The sequence below is a fragment of the Ursus arctos genome, chromosome X (assembly GCF_023065955.2).
Source record: "Ursus arctos isolate Adak ecotype North America chromosome X, UrsArc2.0, whole genome shotgun sequence".
NCBI lineage: Eukaryota > Metazoa > Chordata > Mammalia > Carnivora > Ursidae > Ursus > Ursus arctos.
In genome coordinates this window covers 67,838,533-67,862,663 of record NC_079873.1, presented here as the reverse complement: position 1 = coordinate 67,862,663, position 24,131 = coordinate 67,838,533, and the positions used below count along the sequence as shown (strand labels likewise).

The 24,131-nt window shown below is 38.3% G+C and overlaps 1 protein-coding gene across 9 annotated transcripts in view; it reads right to left on the bottom strand.

Moving 5' to 3' along the window:
• The window catches only part of APOOL (apolipoprotein O like), a 262,405-nt gene extending 250,465 nt beyond the window's left edge, over window positions 1–11,940 (bottom strand). For 3 of the 9 annotated variants that reach the window (XM_048213504.2, XM_026480142.4, XM_057312836.1), the window contains exon 1: window positions 11,814–11,940. In XM_048213504.2, coding sequence (XP_048069461.1) covers window positions 11,814–11,858 — 45 coding nt within the window. In that variant the 5' untranslated portion in view covers window positions 11,859–11,940. The remainder of the gene's footprint in view (window positions 1–11,813) is intronic. The other 6 variants (XM_057312827.1, XM_057312828.1, XM_057312826.1 and 3 more) reach the window with 5 other exon arrangements.
• Window positions 11,941–24,131: the final 12,191 nt, after the last annotated feature.

Below are 24,131 nucleotides of genomic sequence, written 5' to 3'. Positions count from 1 at the left end.
AAAACTACACTTTAAACAAAAGACTGTAACAAGAGATGAAAAAGAGCATTATACCATAATAAAGGGACAATCCAACAAGAAGATCTAACAATTGTAATTATTTATGCACCCAACAAAGGAGCAGCCAAATATATAAAACAATTAATAACAAACTTAAAGGAACTCATTGATAATAACAGAATAACAGCAGAGGACTTTAAACTCCACTTACATCAATGGACAGATCACCTAGGCAGAAAGTCAACAAGGAAACAACAGCTTTGAATGACACACTGGACCAGATGGACTTAACAGACTATTCAGAACATTCCATCCTAAAACAGCAGAATACACATTCTTTTCAGGTTCACATGAGACACTCCCCACAACAGAGCACATACTACTTCATAAATCATTTCTCAACGAATACAAAAAGACTGAGATCATACCAAACATCTTTTCTGACAACAATGCTATGGAACTTGAAGTCAACCACAAGAAAATATTTGGAAAGACCACAAATACACGGGGGTTAAAGAACATTCTACTAAACAATGAATGGGTCAACCAGGTAATCAAGAAAATTTAAAAAATATATATACATGAAAACAAATGGAAACTCAACAGTCCAAAACCTTTGGGATGAAGCAAAAGCAGTCCTAAGAGGGAAGTATATAGCAATATATGCCTACCTTAAGAAGCAAGAAAAATCTCAAATATGCAACCTAACCTTACACCTAAAGGAGCTAGAAAAGGAACAACAAAGCCTAAAGCCAGCAAAGGAAGAAAATAAGGAAGATTAGAGCAGAAAAAAATGACATAGAAACTTAAAAAAAAAAGAATTTATCAGTGAAACAGGAGCTGGTTCTTTGGAAAAAAAAAAATCAATAAAGTTGATAAACCCTTAGCCAGATTGTACAAAAACAAAAGAGAAAGGACCCATTTAAATAAAACCACAAATGAGAGGAGAAATAACCAACACCACAGAAATACAAGCAGTTATAATGGAATATTATGAAAAATTATATACCAACAAATTTAACAATCTAGAAGAAACGAATACATTACTAGAAAGATTTAAATTACCAAACCGAAAAAAGAAAGAAACAGACAACTTGAACAGACCAATAATCAGCAAAGAAACAGAATCAGTAATCAAAAATCTCCCAACAAATAGAAGTTCAGGGCCACATGGCTTCACAGGCAAATTCTTCTCAAAATATTCCAAAAGACAGAAAAAGTAGGAAATTTCCAAATTAATTCTATGAGACCAGCAGTACCCTGATACCAAAACCAAATAAAGACACCCCTAAAAGAAAGGATAAGAACCATACAATCGGTTCAACAGATACAGAAAAAGCATTTGATGAAGTACAACATCCACTCATGATAAAAATCCTCAACAAAGTAGGGTTAGAAAGCATGTACATCAGGGGCGCCTGGGTGGCACAGCGGTTAAGCGTCTGCCTTCCGCTCAGGGCGTGATCCCGGCGTTCTGGGATCGAGCCCCACATCAGGCTCTTCCGCTATGAGCCTGCTTCTTCCTCTCCCACTCCCCCTGCTTGTGTTCCCTCTCTCGCTGGCTGTCTCTATCTCTGTCGAATAAATAAATAAAATCTTTAAAAAAAAAGCATGTACATCAACATAATAAAGGCCATATATTAAAAAACTCACAGCTAGTATCATCCACAATAGGAAAAAACGGAGAGCTTTTCCTCTAAGGTCAGGAACAAGACAAGGATGTCCACTCTCATCACTGTTTTTTAACATAGTACCAGCCACAGCAATCAGACAACAAAAAGAAATAAAAGCATCCAAATCAGCAAGGAAGAAGTCAAACTTTCACTCTTTGCACATGACATGATACTCTATATAGAAAACTTTAAAGGCTCCACCAAAAACTCACTAGAACTAATACATTAATTCAGTAAAGTCACAGGATACAAAATCAATGTACAGAAATCTGTTGCATTTCTATACACCAATAATGAAGCAACAGAAAGAGAAATCAAGGAATCAATCCCATTTACAACTGCACCAAAAACCATAAGTTACCTAAGAATAAATTTAACCAAAGAGGTGAAAGACCTGTGCTCTGAAAACTATACAACATTCATGAAAGAAATCGAAGAGGAAACAAAGTAATGGAAAGACATGCCATGCTCATGGATTGGAAGAATAAATATTGTTAAAATGTCTATAGACAAAGCAATCTACACATTTAATGAAATCCCTTATCAAAACATCATCAGCATTTTTCCAAACAATCCTAAGATTTGTGTGGAACCAGTAAAGACCCTGAATAGCCAAAGCAACCCTGAAAAGGAAAAGCAAAGCTGGAGACATCACAATTCCAGACTTCAAGTTATATTACGAAGCTGTAGTGATCAGAACAGTAGGATACTGGTACAAAAACAGACACATAGGTCAATGGAACATAATAGAAAATCCAGAAAGAAAAACACAACTATATCGTCAATTAATCTTTGACAAAGCAGGAAGGAATATCCAATTGGAAAAAAGACGATCTCTTCAACAACTGGTGTTGGGAAAACTGGACAGCAACATGCAAAAGAATGAAATTGGACCACTTTCTAACGCCATACACAAAAATAAATTCAAAAGGGAAGACCTAAATGTGAGACACAATACCATCAAAATCCTAGAAGAGAACATAGGTAGTAACCACTTTGACATCAGCCGTAGCAACTTCTTACTAGATAATTCTCTTGAGGCAAGGGAAACAAGCAAAAAAAAACTACTGGGACTTTTATCAAAATAAAAAGCTTCTGCACAGCAAGGGAAATAATCAACAAAACTAAAAGGCCACCTACGGAATGGGAGAAGATATTTGCAAATTAACATATCTGATAAAGGTTTAGCATCCAAAATATGTAACGAACTTATAAAACTCAACACCAAAAAACAAATAATCCAATTAAAAATGGGCATGAATAGACATTTTTCCAAAGAAGATATACAGAAGGTCAACAGACACATGAAAAGATACTCAACATCACTCATCATCAGGGAAATACAAATCAAAACTACAATGAGGTATCACCTCTCAACAGTGAGAATGGCTAAAATCAACAACACAAGAAACAACAGGTATTGGAAAGGAAGTTGACAAAGGAGAACCTTCTTGCAGTGTTGGTGGGAATCCAAACTGGTGCAGCCACTCTGGAGAACAGTATGGAGCTTCCTCAAAAAGTTAAAAATAGAATTATCCTACAATCCAGCAATTATACTGTTAAGGATTTATCCAAAAATACATGTGTGATGAGCACTGGGTGTTATACCCAACTAATGAATCGTGAACACTACATCGAAAACTTACAATGTACTATATGCTGGCTAACAGAAGATAATTTATAAAAATACTAATTCAAAGGGAGACATGCACCCCATGTTTATAGCAGCATTATCTATAATAGCCAAATTAAGGGAACAGCCCAAACGTCCATCAACTAATGGATGGATAAAGAAGTGGTATACACACACACATGCACACATGCTGTAATATTACTCAGCCATATAAAAGAATGAGAGCTTGCCCTTTGCAAAGACATGGGTGGAGCTAGAGAGTATTATGCTAAGCAAAATAAGTCAGTCAGAGAGACAAATACCATATGATTTCACTCATATGTGGATTTTAAGAAACAAAACAAAGAGCATAAGAAAAAAAGAGAGAAAGGCAAACCAAAATCAAACTGTTAACTACAGAGAACAAACTGATGGTTACCAGAGGAGACGTGGGTAGGGGGACAGGTTAAATAGATGATGGTGATTAAGGACTGCAGTTGTTTTGATGAGCACCAGGTCTTGTATGGAAGTAATGAATCACTATATTGTACACCTGAAACTAGTATTATACTTTATGCTAACTAACTGTAATTTAAATAAAAACTTGAAAAGACAAAAAATAAAGTACTGTGAAAAAACTATAGGTGTAAAACAGCAACAAACTATAAAGCCTTTAGGGTCTCAATATTTGAAGGTTTGAGACTCTATTATGCCTTAATTACACTCTTTATCAGGGTTCACAGAAGATCAATGAAAATGGTACTCTTGTTCCTACTCTACTAGAATTTTACCTCCTTCATTTAGGGTTATTAAGATTTATTTATTTGAGAGACAGAGAGAGAGCGAGTGAGCATGCAGGCAGAAGGGACAGGAGGAGAGGGAGAGAATCTCCAGCAGACTCCCCACTGAGCACAGAGCCTCATGTGGGGCTCAATACCACAATCCTGAGATCATGATCTGAGCCGAAATCAAGAGTCAGTTCTTAATCAATTGAGCCACCCAGGTGCCCCCAATTAGGGTTATTCTTAAAGAAACCTTTCTTAAGTCATAAAAACTATTTTATGTTTCACATGACAGCTTTTGACTAAACAATCTCTGCAATAATCTCTATTCAGATTTCTTGTTTATTAGCTTAGGGTTTGAACGATGAAGAGACAAAGAACATTTTATACATAAAGTGTATGGTAACCAAAAAAGCACATCACATTTTATACTTTTTAAAGATTATTTATCATTAAAAGTATCATGAATAAGCATCAAGAGTCTGAGAGAAATCAAAATAAGTCTAAGAAGAAACAAGGCTGTATATAAATATTCATTTCAATAAATAATTGATCATGTTAACACAACAAACTTCTATTCTACTTGCTTGAGACTACTGATACAAGAAACAGGTTATCAATCCACTGGCCTGAACGAGGTGTGACTTAAATTGGGATCTAAAGGTCAGAAGAAATAATGGCATTACACTAAATGCTGGGAATATATTCTTTTAAACACTGAGAATAACAGGAGCTAGAAATTATTGGACAAAATATGGGTTTGCTATAACCCATGCATAGTGTTGTGCACATAATATACTATCTATTTAGTATTTCCTAGTATAAAACCCTAGGGGATAAGTACTATTCTTATCCTAAGGGTTCAGATAAGAAAACTAAGGTTTTGACAAGTTAAGTGACTTGCCCAAAGTCGTACAGCTAGTCTACAGTATAGCAGGGAAACTCACGTGGGTCCAAGGACATTTGCATATTATAGCATATTGCATAATAGCATTATTTGTAATAGAAAAAAGTGACCACAGTATCCATTAAGAGAATGGAGAAATAAATGTGTTATATTTGTATAACAGAATACTATGCACAGTGAAAATAAATGAACTGTAGCTACACATATAAACCTGTATGTATCACAAACAGTGCTAGTTGATAAAAACACGTTGCAGAATAGATGCTGAATAAAATATATAGCTTAAAAGCACGCAAAACAACAGTGTATAAAGTTTAGGAATAGATGCATATACAGTAAAAATCTAAAAACACGCATACCAATATTAAATACAAGTCAGGAAAGTACCTATGGGGGTTCAGGAAGCAAGGGGAATGTAATCAGAGATGGAGGGATACTATACAGGAGGTTTCACCTACATTTACAGTGTTAATTAATACCTTTTTGATAACTGTAGTATTTTACATTAAATTTAAAACATCATAAATCATTTTGGATTTATTTCAATGGCTCTCTACTACCTTCAAAATAAAATTCCAAAATATCCTAGCATTCAAACACTCCACCATCTTGCTTTTTTTTTATCCTTGAGGAACCAATTTCCCAATTTAAATTACAAGATGTTAATAAGTTAGCTTTTAATAGCAATTCCAAAAATATTCTACCATATTTCAATAACTTTACTACTTAGTTCTGGAAAGTACTCAAAAGTAAATTTATACCAGACAGACCACGAACCCCAAAAGTATATCCATCCATTGCCTTGGCCCTTCTGAGAAGCTTCAGAGCATCTGACAATTATAATGTTCCTTCTATGATTCCTAACATAGGTTGCTATGCTGTGAACTGCAGGACTAATGCCCTGGCCAAAACTGACTAGACTAGGGATTGGCACCTGAGCCAAAGGCAGCAACTGAAGGCTGTCTTATGAAGTGGTCTGATGTGCAATTTCTGCCGAAGAGGGGTACTTTGTAGTGGTTAGTGTCTAGCCAACCCAATCAAATCCTTTCTCTAGGAGTCTGGATATAAAACATATAGAGTGAGCAGACACAGAACAGTCCAGTCATGAGACTGGTGACTACCAGAGTTGCTATGATATTCTGAATGGTTCTTCTTGAGGTTTGTTTAGCTGGTAAGACACTTACCCAGGCCATCTTGCTAAACTATGTATCCTTTCATTAAAACACTACTTAAGATAACTTGCACATGTCCCTGTTCTCCATAACCTTAGAATACATAACAAGCAATATTTTTATTTCCATATTTAATGAGGTTCACAGAACACCTAACCACCATCTGTGAGGATGGCATTATAGGGAATAGTCAGTCATACTGGTGTGGGAGGAGGCAATGCACACATCATTTTCACTTTATGGCATAAAGTGAAACCTATACCAAACACAGTTAAATATGCTAAGGGTTTCAAAGCATAACTTTCAAAGTTGCACTGAAAATAAACATGTTCAACAATGCTGAGTGGAAACAGGAACACTGATTTTGCTGGAGATACACCAGTCTTTACAACCTAACAAATTTCACTTTGTTAGGTTCCATTTTTTCGTATAACTTACATGAAACAAGGAAAGGAAAGAGACAAGGACTAAAGTTGACACAAAGGAATATACAGCTGGTATTATCAAGGACTTTGAAACCTTAAGTCCTATGATATCCATGTTCCTCTCCATACCCATCATCCTTGGCCCAAGCCCCAAAATAAAATCCCACTCATGTATTATCTCCTGTATTCTAATTTCTACAATGCTCTGTATTTTCTCTCTACTGACCAAACTTCCTGCTATTCCTCAAAACTCCAGAAGTCCTTACATTGTGTCTACCCTCCTTCCTTGCCTGAAATGAAACATTACTGTCCTCTGAGGTCTCTACCTCCCTTATAATCCTCAAGAGAAGGCTATTCAAAGTGTCTCAGGGAAAGGAGGTAGTTTTCTTCTTCCTGATATTCTTCCTGATATTCTAAGCTATTACTTCTTCACCCTGAGGTAAAAATCTCTGTTCTTATTAGTGAGGAAGTAGAACAACTAGAACTCTCATGAATGGAACGTAAATTGGTACAACCACTTTGAAAAACTATTTGGTAGTATCTACCAGAACTGCATGCCCTACGACCTGGCAATTCCACTCCTAGGTATATACTCAATAGAAATGTACACTTATATGCACCGAAAAGACACATAGAAGAATGTTCACAGGATCATAATTTGTGTAATAGCTCAAAACTGAAGATAATTCAAATGTTCATCAAGAGTAGAATGTATAAATAAATCATGATACATTCACCCTCTTGAATGTCCTATAGTAATAAAAATGAATGAGTTAAGTGTTACATGCATGATGGCTGAATCTCAGAAACATAATATCGGGTGAAAGAAGCCAGACATAATAGAGTAAATACTGCATCATTCCATTTATATGAAGTTCAAAAGTAAGCAAAAAAAATCTATGGTAGAGGATAACGATGTAGGGGAATAGAAGGAAAAGGCTTCTGGGCTGTTGGTAATGTTTTTATTTTTTTTAACTTGGGTTCTGATTCAATAAACATGATCATTTTATGCAAATTTACCAAGCTGCTATGACTTTTGTACTTTACTGGATGTATGCTATACTTCAATAAAAAAGTTTATATAAAAGAAATAAAAGTAACTCTGCTACTTTGAAGTTTATACCATCTATCTATTCATTCTCAGCACTCATCTACCTGCCTCCTGGTCACTGCACCACATCAAAGAGTTAGAATCCTGGTTAGCAGTCTTTTATACACTAAATCCTGCTTTAACTAAGAATGACTTTAATATGCATGTGGACAAATCACTCAAAAGCCTCCCCTCACTCTTAGACCTTACCTCCATAAATCTTCATATCCACTCCACTGTCGCTATCCACTCCATGAGTACACCCTGAATTTACCATCACCCAGAACTTGCTAATAGCTAAAATCATACACTCAACAAGCTTTTCTCTGACTACAACCTCCTATTGCAGCTTTGATTTTCTTTCTGCTCTACTCCTGTTTTTTAAGCTAATAAAATGACCTACATTCAAAAACTTTTCATGAGAATGAAATGATGTGCATCAACAGCTTGGCACAGTGTTGGTCACACAGAAAGTGCTCAATAAATGGTAGCCATATTCTGTTCTGTTTTCTTTTTTAAAGATTTTATTTATTTATTTGAGAGAGAGAATGAGCAGGAGGAGGGGCAAAGGGAGAAGCAGACTCCCCACTGAGCAGTGAACCTGATGCAGGGCTCGATCCCAAGACCCCCTGAGATCATGACCTGAGCCAAAGGCAGATGCTTAACCAACTAAGCTCCCCAGGTGCCCCCATATTCTGATATTAAGTATTTTATTATGAACAAATTTTCTTTGAGACTCGTATTTTCCTCAAATTCACTCAACCTCTGGCATGAAAGAAACTTGGCTTTCATCTAACACTACTACATTCTTCCCAATCCTTTTTTTTTAAGATTTATTTATTTGACAGAGAGAGAGAGAGAGAGAGAGGGAGAGAGAGGTGGGGAGGGGCAGAAAGCAAGAGAAATTTTAGCAGACTCTGCACTCAGCCCAGAGGCTGACATGGGGCTCTGTCCCATGACCCTGAGATCAGGGCCTGAGAAGAATAAGAGTTAGAGGCTTAACTGACTGCACAACCCAGGTGCCTCTCCTCCCAATCCTTTTAAATGAAGGCCAGTCCTCAAGCCATTCTTTCTGATTAAAGAAGTCGGGAGGAAAAATCAACATAGTCCTAATTCCTCGAGGCTAACTCAACATCAGCATTCCACTATCATATCTGCTCAACGAGCTCTACTTCAAGATTTATGTAATCTTTTTTAGAGTCTTCTGCCAACTTTCAGGGTTCCTCTCTATCTTACTCTTTGTTATTAAACTCTAGGGCTTCAAAGTGAATACAGATTACCCTTTTGGTACCTTGGCCTCACAAATGCCTTCTCAAACTTAAGCCTCATAATCAGGACTCAGATCATGTAATTTCAGATCCAGCTCTACTGCTTACTACCGTGTGACTGTGGGCAAATTACTCAACCTTTCTAAGCTTCGGTTTCCTTACCTGTAAAATGTTGGATAACAGTACCTATTCATAGGGCCACTGTGAAGCATAAATGAGAAAATTCACGTAAAATTCTCAGCAAAATGCCTAGCACAGTAAATGCTTAATAACTTAATAGCTAGCTGGGATAACTATTATTATCTTTTCTCTATACTAGTTTTTTAAAAAGATTTTATTTATTTATCAGAGAGAGAGAGGCGGAAAGCACAAGCAGAGGGAGCAGCAGGCAGAGGGAGAAGCAGGTTCCCTGCTGAACAAGGAGTCTGGTGTGGGACTCGATCCCAGGACACCAGGATCATGACCTGAGCCGAAGGCAGACACCTCACTGACTGAACCACCCAGGCGTCCCACCTGTACACTAGTTTTTAGCACATTTCCCCTTGTCACCAAACCGGCTCAGGCCTCCTGACTTTGTTTTTCCAGTTTTATCAAGATATAATTGACAGTCTCCCGACCTTTTTAAATGAAAAGACACTTTTCTGGAGTTTGTTCCTGTATCCCAAGATTTATTTCCTTCCTTTCACCACAACACTTTTCTGAAGAGTAATATACCCTTCCTTTCAGAAGCAAGGAATAATGGAAGGATCATGGACTTTGGAGCCAAATATACCTGTATTTGAACCTGACTCTTCCACTTAGCAGCTATATGATCTGTAGCAAGCACTTTTTCTAAGCCTATTTTTTCATAAATAAAACGGGGATACTACCCCATTTCTTAAGGTCAGCAAAAGGATTAAAATGAAATAATATATGCAGAGCAGCTGGCCAAAGTAAGTGCTAAATTAAGGCCAGTTTCCCACCCCTTAACCTTTCCTTAACCCCTTACAATCTAGGTTCTCCTCTACCACTTTATTTATTTATACTGGTTTTTCTCACTTCAGCTCTTATTAGCATTATGATTTGGTGCAATTTACTTGACTTCTCTTAACCTTAGTTTTTGATTTGTAAAATGGTGATCATATAACTACAACATAAAGTTGTCTTGAGATTTAAGTGATATAACATATGTAAAATATTTTTGCATGGTGCCTGATCTTATAGTAAGCACTTAATAAACGGTAGCTTCCAGTGACTTATTAATGGCCAAATCGAAAGACTGTTCAACTCTCTCCTCTAGGCTTCAGTGACAACACACTATTCTGGTTTGCTTTTTACCACTATTCCTTCTGTCTCTGCACCTCCTCCATGAAGTCTTTCTTTATTCTCCTCAACCAGGTTTGAGCTCTCTCTTCTGAACCCTCAGAACACTTTGTACTTCTCCTGAGGCAAGGCACTTCTCTTGCTCTGAATCACAGAGTACACTACTACCTCATTGCCTGGCATTTCTTTATTCTTGTAGCTTTTATTGAGTACCTAATGTAAGTCATACCTGTACTAGGGATATAAAAATTAACATCATAATTACTGTCCTCAAGCAACTTATAGGAGGGCAGAACAGACAAGTAAATAGTCTATTACTTGAAGTGTGATAAGTCCTAAGGTAAAAGTATGCCCGGGGTCCTCTGGAAGCACAAAAAGGAGTTACTTAAATTAGACTGGGGAAGTCAGGAACACAATCTTGGAAAACACATTTTGTGCTTAGTATATGAGGAGGCAGTACAAAAATAGCCGTTAAATGAATGAATGGACCTAAAAAGGAACTAACTAATGAGGATGTTTCCAATCAGGTCCAGAGAAATAGCAGGGGGAAAGGCTTGGAATAGGCAGGGTTGGGTGTTCTAGACATACGAGTGTGACCTGACCCCAAAGGGCAGATGATAGAGTGCCAATAAAGGTTTTTAAGTTGGAAAGGGGTATAATCAGATTTGCATTTTACTATAAGTACTCTGGCAGTTCAGGGAAAATGGATTCCATGAGAGCTAGGCTAGAGACAGCGAGTCCAGTTAGAAGGCTGTTGTGATACTTCCGATAAATTATGAGAACCAGAAATGCTGAAATGCAGAACAGTCAATCAAGATGGATACTGAGTCACCTTAAACTCTGGCTGAACTGAATTATTCATATTTGTATCTTCTGCAAGCACTGCATTTTGCCCTTAAAACCCGCTACAAATACCCACCTGTAGATATTTGTCTACTACTATTATTGAAACCTACTTAGGAAACAGCAGCTAACAGCCAGCTGAGTCACTTCCGGTACAAAGATTCCTAAGTAAAGGCATCTTTTCCCATTACAGAACTCAAAAGAAACTTAGGTGTATTATTCACACCCGGAAAGGAACAACAGTGACTACAAACACCGCGCACTGCGTAGAGACTCTCAGACGTCTCTAGCCTAGGCTATTTCACCTCCAAATAACTTTCGAACAAAGCCTTTCAAAGGGCCATGAGACTCCGCCCTGTGCGCCCAGTCGAATGCCCAGGATTCTTTACTCTTTGTCTCAGTTCGAGACCCACAAGTCCGCTCCTACTTGTCGCCAGGCCAGCTTTTTCACCCAGCCGTTTCCCAGTTTTCACCACGCCGCTGTATAAACAGTTCACTGCAGGGCACTGAGGAGAGAGTACTGTCCCAGGCTAAGGAAATCCAAGGGGGAGAGGAAGGTGTTTTGAGGTTTCAAAGTTTAAGATTTCCCTGGCCTTGTCAATTCTCTCACAACCCCACCTCCACCGCGCCTCTTGCTGTGGAGCTCCCTTCTGAAGTTACGACGATCCCTTCTACAGTTACTAGAATGCTATCTGCACCCAGAAACTAAGGAAGGTTGGTGTGTTTTTTTCAAACTTACCCTAACAGCCGCCATATCTATGACCTTCTCCGTCTCAGTTTTCATATGGTAGGCAGAGAGGGACAAAACAGTTCAACTCGGCTCACCTCACCAGACTCGCCTAGTTACGTCCCATGTCTGCTGGCTCCGCCCTTTCTCCACCCTCTTCGTGCGGCTTTGGGAAGCGGCTACAGCTAGCCGGCTGTGTTTCGGTAAAACCGTTCATCCTCGTGACTGACTGTTCCTATCCTGGATAAAACCTTTCAGAATACTCTCCATAATCCAGTTGAAAGCTATTTTCCTGCGTGCAGAAGTTCGCACTATTTTCATAGTTTCAGACTTACGTGATTTGTCTATATAAGGATCTAAACTCCCAAGTCCAGCTGCATTAATAAATAACTATATAGTCAGGTCCAGGCAGATTGAACAGAGCTTTCTTAAAATTTTAAAAAGAAAGGAAAAGAGTTTTATTCAAGCCCAAGTTAAAACAGTTGCCCGGAAACACAGTCTTCACAAAGAAAAGAGTGCTCCTGGGAAGGAACATTTGGTGCAGGGTTATATTTGTTTTGTTTTGTTTTGTTTTCATAAAGAGTTACAAATCATCCTGAGGAAGGACATTCCAAAAAATTAAAGACTATCTTAGGTTTTTAATATGTGCAAGGCTGTATGACTTTAGTCTTATAGGAACCAGGGAGATTATTTTTTTCTTTTTCTTATCTTCTTGTTTGGAATGCTCCTTTTGGTTATTTTTTTAACGAAGCATATGTACAATATGTACCTGGGGCAGAAATAGAGTCCATACTTTGAAGTTTTGCAGAGTCATTTTGACCTTGGTAAATGTTAAAGAATACATTCTCTGGGACCCCGGGAGCAGGACCCACAAACACATGGAAAGTTGAAAAATTCCTTGATTTTATCAATCACTAAAAGAACATCTAATCTCTGCGATAAATGGTCCAGTTCATACATTCTAAAACTATGTCACTGTGAGCCTCCTATATGCCAGACACTTGTTCAACATTCAGAACAATACAATGCCTTCCCTCATGGAGCTTATGTTTCCAAGAGAAGAAGACAAATAATGTTACCGAGCGCCAAATGCTATGAAGGAAAATAAAACAGTATGGGGATTAGGTGAGAATTTACTTGTTTAAATAGGTTAGGGAAAGGCTTTCTGAGAAGCTGACATTTGAGAAAAGTGCTGAAGGAATTTAGGTAAAGGCATTTCATGTAGAAAGAGCAACAATGAAAAAAGCTGGAGGGAAAAGTTCGAAAGGAATGAAATAACAGGCTATGTAGGGGCTTTTTGTACCACGATACAAACTCTGGATTTTATTCTGAATAGGCGGGAAGTCAATGGAGGGCTTTGAGCAAAGATGGGGCATGATCTAAGTTAGATTTTAAAAGGATTATCTTGGTGCTGTAAGGAAAATATGCAATGAATAGGTACAACATATTCAAGGGGAGCAGGATCTTCCCTAGGCCTCCAATGAATGATTCTAAGGAAGGAAAATGCTCATAATCTGACCATCAGCATAGCCAATATTAATTCATTTATTCATTCAACAAATATTTAAATGCAAATTATATACCAGGCATCAGTAACGTATCTAACATATTTGACAACCTAAGCAAATCATTTTTTAATGGCTTCCTCCTCTTTATGACAAAATTATTTTGAGAAATAATGATGACTGAGTAATATTTTATTGTATAATACATACCACATCTTCTTTATCCATTCATCTATCAATGGACATTTAGGTTGCTTTCATATCTTGGCTATTCAGCCATAAAAAAGGATGAGATACTGCCATTTGCAACAACATGGATGGATTTAGAGGGTATTATGTTAAGTAAAATATGTCAGACGCAGAAAGACAAATATCATATGGTTTCCATTATATATGGAAACTAAATAACAAAACAAATGAATAAAAAAACAAAAAGCAGAAACAGACTTATTAATACAAAGGACAAATTAATGGCTGCCAGAAGGGTTGGGGTGAGCAGAATGAGTGAAGGGGAGTTGAAGATACAGACTTCCAGTTATGGAAAAATAAGTCGGGATAACAAAACGTACAGCACAGGGAATATAGTCAGTGGTACTGTAAGAGCGTTTTATAGTGACATATGGTACTACACTTATAGTGACATATGGTACTACACTTGTAGTGAGCATAGTATAATGTATAAAGTTATTGAGGCAGTATGTTGTACACCTGAAACTAATGTAGCATGGTGTGTCAACTATACTCAAAGATATTAAATACTTATTAAATAAATATTAAATATTATAAATGTTATTTATAATATTAAATATTATAATAAATTAATATTTAAAAAGAAATAAGGATGAAATTAAACTAATAATAAAGGCCATAAAAGACACTGAAATTTTTCTTTTATTGAACTTCATATCTATCTATCATAAAAATAAAACAGAAAATAAATAGTACAGTACAGAAAAGGAAAAAAGTAATGGATCAATGCTTTCTAATTACATTAATGTATTTTTTTAAACGAGAAAGAACTTAAACCTATATATTGGTCTACTGCATAATAAATAAAAAATATTATAGTTTTGGGACACCTGGGTGGCGCAGTTAGTTGGGTGTCTGACTCTTGGTTTGGCTCGGGTTGTGATCTTGAGGTTGTGGGATTAAACCCCACGTCTGGCTCCATGGTCAGCACAGAGTCTGGTTAGGCCTCTTTCTTCCTCCCCATCTCCCCCCCACCGCGCATCCTCGCTCGCACTCTCTCTCTCTCTCAAATAAATCTTTTAAAAAATACTACAGTTTCTGTTTTTGAACTTTAACATCTGCATATTTGTCAATAATTTCATCAAAATCTAATATTTCTAAATATTCAGTAGGTGGTATAGGTAGACTTTTTAATGTATCTTTGTTTATAGTTGAAAGATGAACACTTTTTAATCAATTTTAATATTAATACAGTTTATTTCAGATAAAGCAACATATATACAAATAAGAAAAGTCTTAAAATTGTGAATAAGTGTGGAAGAGAGTTATAATAATTCTCTTTCACAGAAGTTCCGTGAATTACAATACCATCCATGTGTTAGTTTCTTCAGGATCAAATCCAGTGGTATTCAAATTTTCCACAGTTGAAATTTCAACTAAAATATCTTCAGCAGAAAATTAATTATACATTTCCATACTACGAACTAAAAACTTCAGAAGTTCTTCTTCTGTAGAAATCAGTGAAAAATGTCTGAATGAGAGGGAACGTTGACATCATTTAATCCATTGCTTTAGAACAAGTGTCTGGTGCTTTCCGCAAACTGTCAAGGCATTCATACAATGCCCTTTTGGTTTCTTCTGCTAATGTCAAACAGTCATCTTCTGTCATTTCTCCTGCTATCATTTTTTTAAATGTGATTATCTTTTCTATGTAATGTCCATTTCTTCACACCATATTGTTGCATAAGGGGCGTCTGGGTGGTGCAGTCGTTAAGCGTCTGCCTTCAGCTCAGGACGTGATCCCAGCGTTCTGGGATCGAGCCCCACATCAGGCTCCTCTGCTAGGAGCCTGCTTCTTCGACTCCCACTCCCCCTGCTTGTGTTCCCTCTCTCGCTGGCTGTCTCTGTCAAATAAATAAATAAAATCTTTAAAAAATATATTGTTGCATAATAAATTACTTTCTTCACATTTTGTGCCTCAATTTTCAAGGAACAGTTTAAGACTTTGTTTTTCATTGTGCAGTGCTCAAGGCTAATTCTGGCTGTTTGCACATATTTTTCTGTTTGATTAACAACCTCATCTAAAATTTCATGCCAGAAAATTCAAACTCAGTAAAATATTTCATGATAAATTAAAAGTTACACTTTTCGGGGTACCTGGGTGGCTCAGTGGGTTAAGCACCTGCCTTTGCCTCAGGTCATGATCCCAGGATCCTGGGATCAAGCCCCACGTTGGGCTCCCTGCTCAGTGGGGAGTCTGCTGCTCCCTCTACCTCTGCCCCTCCCCCTGCTTGTGCTTTCTCTCTCTCAAATAAGTAAATAAATAATTTTTTAAAAGTTACGCTTTTCCAAACAAAAATTACACCTCAAAGTTTGCACTCTGTTTCAGTGTTTAAAATTATAAACACAAACACACACACAAAAAAACATCAAATGGTCACATAAGATGGCAGAACTGAAATAATCCAGAAGCTGTTTCTCTGTCTTTTTCCATCATTGTGCTATCATTGTTCATTTCTAACCCATTTAAATGCAGGGATATGTAGTACCACAGGGGACAGAGATGCAACCTACACCAAAGTTGAGCTCCAACAATTCGGAAACTTTGTTAATTTATTCTCTAAAAGAATTTGTGTAATTCAGTCAACATGTTTTTGGACACTGTATAACTTGGAATTCTCCAAATTACCTTTCACTGGAGAATACAATGTTTGTTAAAAAATAAGTTATCAGATAAAAGACTGGTATCCAAGATCTACAAAGAACTTCTCAAACTCAATACATGAGAAACAAATAATCAAATAAAAAAATGGGCAGAAGATATGAACAGACACTTTTCCAATGAAGACATACAAATGGCTAACAGACACATGAAAAAATGTTCAACATCATTAGCCATCAGGGAAATTCAAATCAAAACCACCTTGAGATACCACCTTATGCCAGTTAGAATGGCAAAAATGGACAAGGCAAGAAACAACAAATGTTGGAAAGGATGTGGAGAAAGGTGATCCCTCTTACACTGTTGGTGGGAATGCAAGTTGGTACAGCCACTCTGGAAAACAGTGTGGAGGTCCCTTAACAAGTTAAAAACTGAGCTACCCTATGATCCAGCCATTGCACTACTGGGTATTTACCCCAAAGACACAGACATAGTGAAGAGAAGGGCCATATGCACCCCAATGTTCATAGCAGCATTGTCCACAATAGCCAAATCGTGGAAGGAACCGAGATGCCCTTCAACAGACGAATGGATTAAGAAGATGTGGTCCATATATACAATGGAATATTACTCAGCCATCAAAAAGAATGATTTCACAACATTTGCAGCAACATGGATGGGACTGGAGGAGATAATGCTAAGTGAAATAAGTCAAGCAGAGAAAGACAATTATTACATGGTTTCACTCGTTTATGGAACATAAGAAATAGCAGGGAGGGGGCGCCTGGGTGGCACAGCGGTTAAGCGTCTGCCTTCGGCTCAGGGCGTGATCCCGGCGTTCTGGGATCGAGCCCCACATCAGGCTCTTCTGCTATGAGCCTGCTTCTTCCTCTCCAACTCCCCATGGTTGTGTTCCCTCTCTCGCTGGCTGTCTCTATCTCTGTCAAATAAATAAATAAAATCTTTAAAAAAAAAAAAAAAGAAATAGCAGGGAGATTGGTAGGAGAAGGAAGGGAAGAATGAAGGGGGAGTAAACAGAAGGGAGAATGAAGCACAAGAGACTATGGACTCTGTGAAACAAACTGAGGGCTTCAGAGGGGAGGGGGGAGGGGATTGGGATAGGCCAGTGATGAGTATTAAGGAGGGCACATATTGCATGGAGCACTGGGTGTTATGCACAAATAATGACTCATGGAACACTACATCAAAAACTAAGGACATACTGTATGGTGACTGACATAACGTAATAAAAAATCTGGGAAACAAACTGAGGGCTTCAGAGGGGAGGGGGTGGGGGATTGGGATAAGCCAGTGATGGGTATTAAGGAGGGCACATATTGCATGGTGCACTGGGTGTTATACACAAATAATGAATCATGGAACACTGCATCAAAAACTGGGGATATACTGTATGGTGACTAATATAACAAAATAAATATTATTAAAAAAAGAATCTCAAGATTTAAAAAATTATTATTAATAAAAATTTTTTAAAAATAAAAAAGAATAAGTTATCAAGATGTGTTAATTTGAAGGTTACATATATATTATTTAAACTCAACAGTAACCAAAAGATTCGTTTAGAACTTAGAACAAAAAAAAAAGTTTTCTAGGGGAGGAATATTTTATTAGTGACATTGCTTAGAATTTCCAGGCCAGGCCATGGTAATAATAAAAAGAAGAATTATTTTTCTTATTTTATTAATGATTTTAAATTCTCTATAGGTAATATATCTCATTGCCTGCACTCAGGTCTGACTACTCCCATTCCTGCCCATAGGGCCTCACAGCCTGTTATTGTTCTATGTGGTGGTTAGGAAACAATGAACAAAACAGACATGAAGACAAAACTTCTGGTCTGTTGGAGCTTAAGTGTAAATTTTTGACTAGGAAAACAAGAAAAGAAACAAGATTATTTCAAATAGTGTTAACTACCATAGAGGGTGAGAGGGTTGGGGTGGTAGATACTCTAGATTGGGAGAACAGAAAATACTTTTCAAGGGGCAGACACTTGAGCTGAGACTTGAGTAACAAGAGGGTCCACTTATGTGAATATCTGAATATCCAGGTGAAAGGTACAACAAATGCAAAAACCCTGAGGTGGGAACAAATTTACATGAGTATCATGAGTGAAGCAGAAAGTAGTAGTAAATCAGGCAGAAGCTAGATCATATGTGTAAAGTTACAATTTTCCTTTTTATAAGAAACATTTAAGGGGCACCTTGGTGGCTCAGTTGGTTAAGCATCTGCCTTCAGCTCAGGTCATGATCTCAGGTCCTGGGATCAAGCCCCACATTGGGCTCCCTGCTCAGCAGGGGAGCCTGCTTCTCCTTCTCCCTCTGCCCCCCCCCACTCCTGCTCTCTCTCTCTCTCTCAAATAAATAAATAAAATATTTTTAAAAAATAAATATTATTTAAATATTTTCTGGTTTATTACTATAAATTTACCAATTGCTACTGATTGTTTTGGGCACAAATAGCTGTTCTGTGTAATGAAAACTATTAGAAGCAAAATAAGATCTTGGTCTTTAAAAGAGGAGTCATAAAATAAAGGAGTTGAACTAAACCAGAGGTGTTGAAGGCTAGTGTGTTTAAGAATTTCCTGGATAATTTGATAAAATGAAGATTCCTGGATACCAGCCCTGGATATGAGTATTCATTTGTCCTGATATAAGGAAATTTTGCAAAATTTCCTCAATTGTTTCTAATGTGGGTATTCCTTGGGCTATACTTTGAGAAACTAATTAAGTCCAATTAGATTAACTAAATGATTTATAATGCTATGTCATTTCTAACACCATCATTTTAAGATTCTATAATGGCTTTTATATAATGCTATTTGGTTACCTTGGGTTACTCCAGTATTCTTGTGGATACATGATATTCTCATCTCCAGTGGCTTTTACTTCTACTTCACTTCAGCCATCCACAGCAATGTCTATACTCTTGGATTTGTTATTACTAGGAGAACCACTTCACCTCTGAAAATTTAAATTGAAACAACTATTATCCTTTAAGCTCTTGGAACCACACCGTTCTTTGGTTTTGTCAAGATCTCTAGGCCTTGATGTCTGTATTAGCTGTCTATGGCTACATAACAATTTACCCCAAATTTAGCAGTACAAAACCCAAACATTATTTCACAGCTCTGTGGCCCAGGAATTTAAAAATGGCTTAGCTGTGTGATTCTGCCTCTAGGTTTCTCATGAGGTTCTTCTCAAGATATCAGCTGGAACTGCATTTATCAGAAGGTTTGATTGAAGTTGGAGGATCCACTTCCAAGATGGCTCGCTCACTTACATAGTTGTTATTAAAAGGCCTCCTTTTTTCACCACGTGAGTCTTTCCACAGTGTTGCTTAATAATAAAGTGGCAGGAAGAGAAATGAAGAAACCGATTGCACCAAAAATAATAAAATATCTAGGAATGAACTTAACCAAGGAGGTGAAACACCTGTACTCTGAAAACTATAAAACAGTGATGAAAAAAATTGAAGACGACACAAACAAATGGAAGGATATTCTATGTTCATGAGGTGGAAAAATTATAATTGTTAAAATGTCCATACTACCCAAACCAAACTGCAGATTTAATGCAATCCTTATCAAAATACCAACATCATTTTTCACAGAACTAGGGAAATTTATATTAAAATTTGTATGGAGCCACAAAAGCTCCCAAATAGCCAAAGAAATCTTAAGAAGAATAAAGCTGGAAGTATTGCAATCCCAGATTTCATTACAAAGCTGTAATAATAAAAATAGTATGGTACCGGCACAAAAACAAACACATAAATCAATAGAACAGAAAAGAAAACCCAGAAATAAGTCCATACATACATGGTCAGTTAATCTATGACAAAATAGGCAGGAATATGCAATGGGGAAAAGACAGTCTCTTCAGTAAATCGTGCTGGAAAAACTGGACCACTTTCTTACATCATACACAAAAATAAACTCAAAATAGATTAAAGACCTAAATGTGAGACGTAAATCATAAAACTCCTAATAGAAAACGTAGGCAGTATTCTCTTTGATATCGGCCTTAGCAACATTTTTCTAGTATTTCTCCTGAGGCAAGAGAAACAAAAACAAAAACAAACTATTGAGACTACACAAAATACAAAACATTTGCACAGTAAAGAAAACCATCAACAAAATAAAAATATGACCTAATAAATGGGAGAAGATATCTGCAAATGATATATCCAATTAAGGGTTAATATCCAAAATATATAAATAACTTGTACAATTCAAAACAAATAATCACATTAAAAAATGGGCAGAGAACTTCAAAAGACCTTTTTCCAAGGAAGACATACAGATGTCCAACAGACTGGTGTAAAGATGCTCAACATTACTAATCATCAGGGAAACGCAAATCAAAACTATAATGAGAAATCACCTTACACCTGTCAAAATGGTTAAAATCAAAAACACAGGAAATAGCAAATGTTGGGAAGATGGGGAGAAAAAGAAACCCTCATGCACTGTTGGTGAGAATGCAAACTGGTGCAGCCACTGTAGAAAACAATGTGGTATTTCCTCACAAAATTAAAAGCAGAAATACCACATAATCCAATAATTCCACTACTGGGTCTTTACCCAAAGAAAGTGAAAACACTAAATAAAAAAGATATATGCATTTTCTTGTTTATCAGAGCATTATTTACAATAGTCAAGATAGGGAAGCAACCTGTGTCCGTTGATGGATGAATGGATAAAAAAGCTGTGGTATAGAGTTCTGGGCCACAATGGTGACACAGGAAGACCCTGAACTCACATCCTCCATGAAACACACCAAATTACATTTATTTATAGAACAGCTCCTCCTGGAGAACTGAGGGCAGACTGAACAACTTCTGCATGACAAAAGATAAAACAGCAAAAAGGAACAGCAAGAGAGGAGGAAACATGGTAACAAAGAAATCCTTCAACCACCCAACTCTGTGAACTGCAGTGGGAAGGGACAGTGCTGAGGGCCTGGGAACAGATTCCTCTGTTATTGGGCACAGAAAAGAAGCATTGGTTTAAAAGAGCAACTAAGGGCACCTGAGTGACTCAGTCAGTTGGGTATCTGCCTTTGGCTCAGGTCATGATCCCAGAGTCCCAGGATTGAGTCCTGCATCATGCTCTCTGCTCAGTGGGGAGTCTGCTTCTCCCTCTGACCCTCCCCCTTTTTGTGCTTTCTCTCTCTCACTCTCTCAAATAAATAAATAAGATCTTAAAATAAATAAATAAATGAACAACTAATATGTAAAAGAGACAGCACTGCAATTCTGCCAAATGGCAGAGGAGTCATGGGAATGGTCTCTGGGTCATAGGAATTAAGGAACTGCAGGGTTATGTTCCCTCTTCACCTTAAAAGCCCAGACCAAAGCAAGGTCCTGGATTCCATAACTGTCTTGCTGTCTCTGCAAGCCCTGGGTCTGCAAACCCACACCAGCCCAGGTCACTCCAGGACACAGAAAGAAAAAAAAAGCTGCATGTTGTCTTCTTTTTTTCTCTTCTTTTTTCCTTTTTTTCCTCTTTTTTTTCCTTTAAAAAGCTGCAGCATAAAACAGCAACTAGCATATAAAACAGTTAGCACTAGACCTTTACCAAATGGCTGGGGGAGCAGCTGGAATGCTCTGTAGGTGGGAGAAGCTGACGGACAAAATCTTTATTTCCCCCAACCTTGAAAGCACAGACCAGTGTACAGTCCGGGCATCCTGAGGCCACATCAGTGAGCCTCAGGCCCATAGCCCACACCAGCCCTAGCTGTCCCACCAAGGTAGCCACAAGACAGTGCACACTAGAACACCCCTGATTAATGATCACTACAGCCCAGGCTTACACCACTCTGGTTTTAGATGTCTTGCTAAGATAGCCCCAGTGCAGAGTGCTCAGGAAACTTGGTTAATGACTGCTTCAGATCCAGCTGCCCTGCCAGGGTGCCCCCTATGTGGAACACCCTGGGAAACTCTAGCCCAAGGTTGCATTGGTTTCAGACTTTACACCAGAGCACACCTTCCCACACCAGTCATGGTTTCAGTTACCTGGCCAGGGCACCCACTGAGCTGAGTATTTTGGGACATACAAGCTGCACCAAATTCAGCTTCAGCTGCTCTTACAGGGCACATTTTGTATGAAGAGCCCAGGGACCACACTGCCCCAGATCCATCTTAGCTTTAGCAGAACTGCCAGGGGACCACCTGCATGGAACTCCAAGGAACTCATGGCCTGTACCATGCCTCACTTGCAGCCACTCCTTGTGGGCATCCTATGTGCAGAGAGTCTTGGGACACCCAGTTTATATCTACTTCAGTGTCAGTTGTCCTGCCAAAGTGCCCCCTGTGTGTAGAGACCTGAGTTCCCTTGGCTTGCACCCAGTTTAGATTCAGCTAGCCTGTCAAGGCACCCTCAGCACAGAGAGCTCAGGGGCCTCCCAGCTTGCATAATACTTCAGATCCAGCAGCACCACAAGGGCACCCCCTACAGAGAGTGCCCCAGGGAACCCCAGCTTACACCCATTTCAGATTCAGCTGCCCTGCCTGGGTACCCTCAACACAAAGAATCCCAGGACACACTGGTCTGCATCCACCTCAACTTAAATGTTCTGACAGTGTGCCCACTCTGCAGAAAGCCCGAGGACCCCAGCCCACAACAGCCACAGCTCCAGCCAGCCAGCAAAAGTCACCAATCACACAAAATATACATAGATGATCATACATTAGACCATTCCTTCAAGTTTAGATGAAGTAACTGTTCTGTCTAATCCATAAAAACAAACACAGAGAGTCAAGCAAGACTGGGAGACGGGAATATTCTTCAAAACAAAGAACAAGACTAAACCTCAGAAAATAACTAAATGAAAGGGAGATAAGCAATGTGCCTTAAGTAGATTATAAGAAATGACTGTAAAGATGCTCACTGGCCTAGAGAGAAGAATGGAAAAACTCAGTGAGAACTTCAATGAAGAGATAAAAAATATAAAAAATGAACCAATGAGAGTTGAAGAGTATAATAACTGAAATAAAAAAAAACACACTAGAGAGAATCAACAGTAGACTAGACAGGGAGGTAAGAAGTTGGAAGAGTAGGAGACTTTGTTTCATCTGGACCCTTGAATTTAGCTAGATATCTATCAAATCATTCTTAACGCCTATAAATTCAATCTGAGATGTAAGAAAAGAATTGCTGAATTTCTACAAATAGAAAATCGATGACATTTTACAAGGTAGAATGTGTGGAAAAAGTGAATTAGAGGGGATATATCAGGAGATAAATGGATGGGGAAGCGAGCCTCTGCAAGCTGGCTACCGGAAAGTGATACAGTTCAAAATTGGAACCTTTAGAAATCTGCTCCACTGAGAGACATCCCTGCCTGGAAGGTGCTTAGGTGGTGAAGTGGGACAGAATCCTAGGTGGGACAGTGTGGTCTCAGGATCTCCAGGTCACAAAAAGAATGGGGGTGCCTGAGCTGATATAGTTCCTGAGCATTTAGCTGGGAAACCGGCTGTGGTCAGCAAGGCCGGGAGTGTGCTTTCAACTAGGTTTGCCATGAACTACAATCTGCAACAGGATGGGGTTACTGCTCTCCATGTGGGGGCTCTGCAAGCGGCAGGCCCCCAGCAACCCTTCTCCCTGCCCCAGGAGGAGTGGCACAGGTTCACAACACATGAGTCTTCAGAGTTTGGCACACACAAAGGTGAAGATTGCATTTCCCTGAAGGTTTATTGAAGAAAGAGGGCAGTGTGATCTCTCAGTTCCAGCGTTGGAGATCATGAGACGGCCATTTTTATTTTCAGCCTTTGAAACTGCACAGAGACCCTTCAGGGGAAAAAAGCCACATTGAAGAACCCGAAGCAGCTTAAACTGAGACTGGCCCCCTGGCAAGAAGTGGTGCAACTCTGCCCAGTCAAAAACATCTGATAATAAGCACAGCAGGCCCTTACACCAGAAGACCAGCTGTAACATCAGGTGAATACCAAATT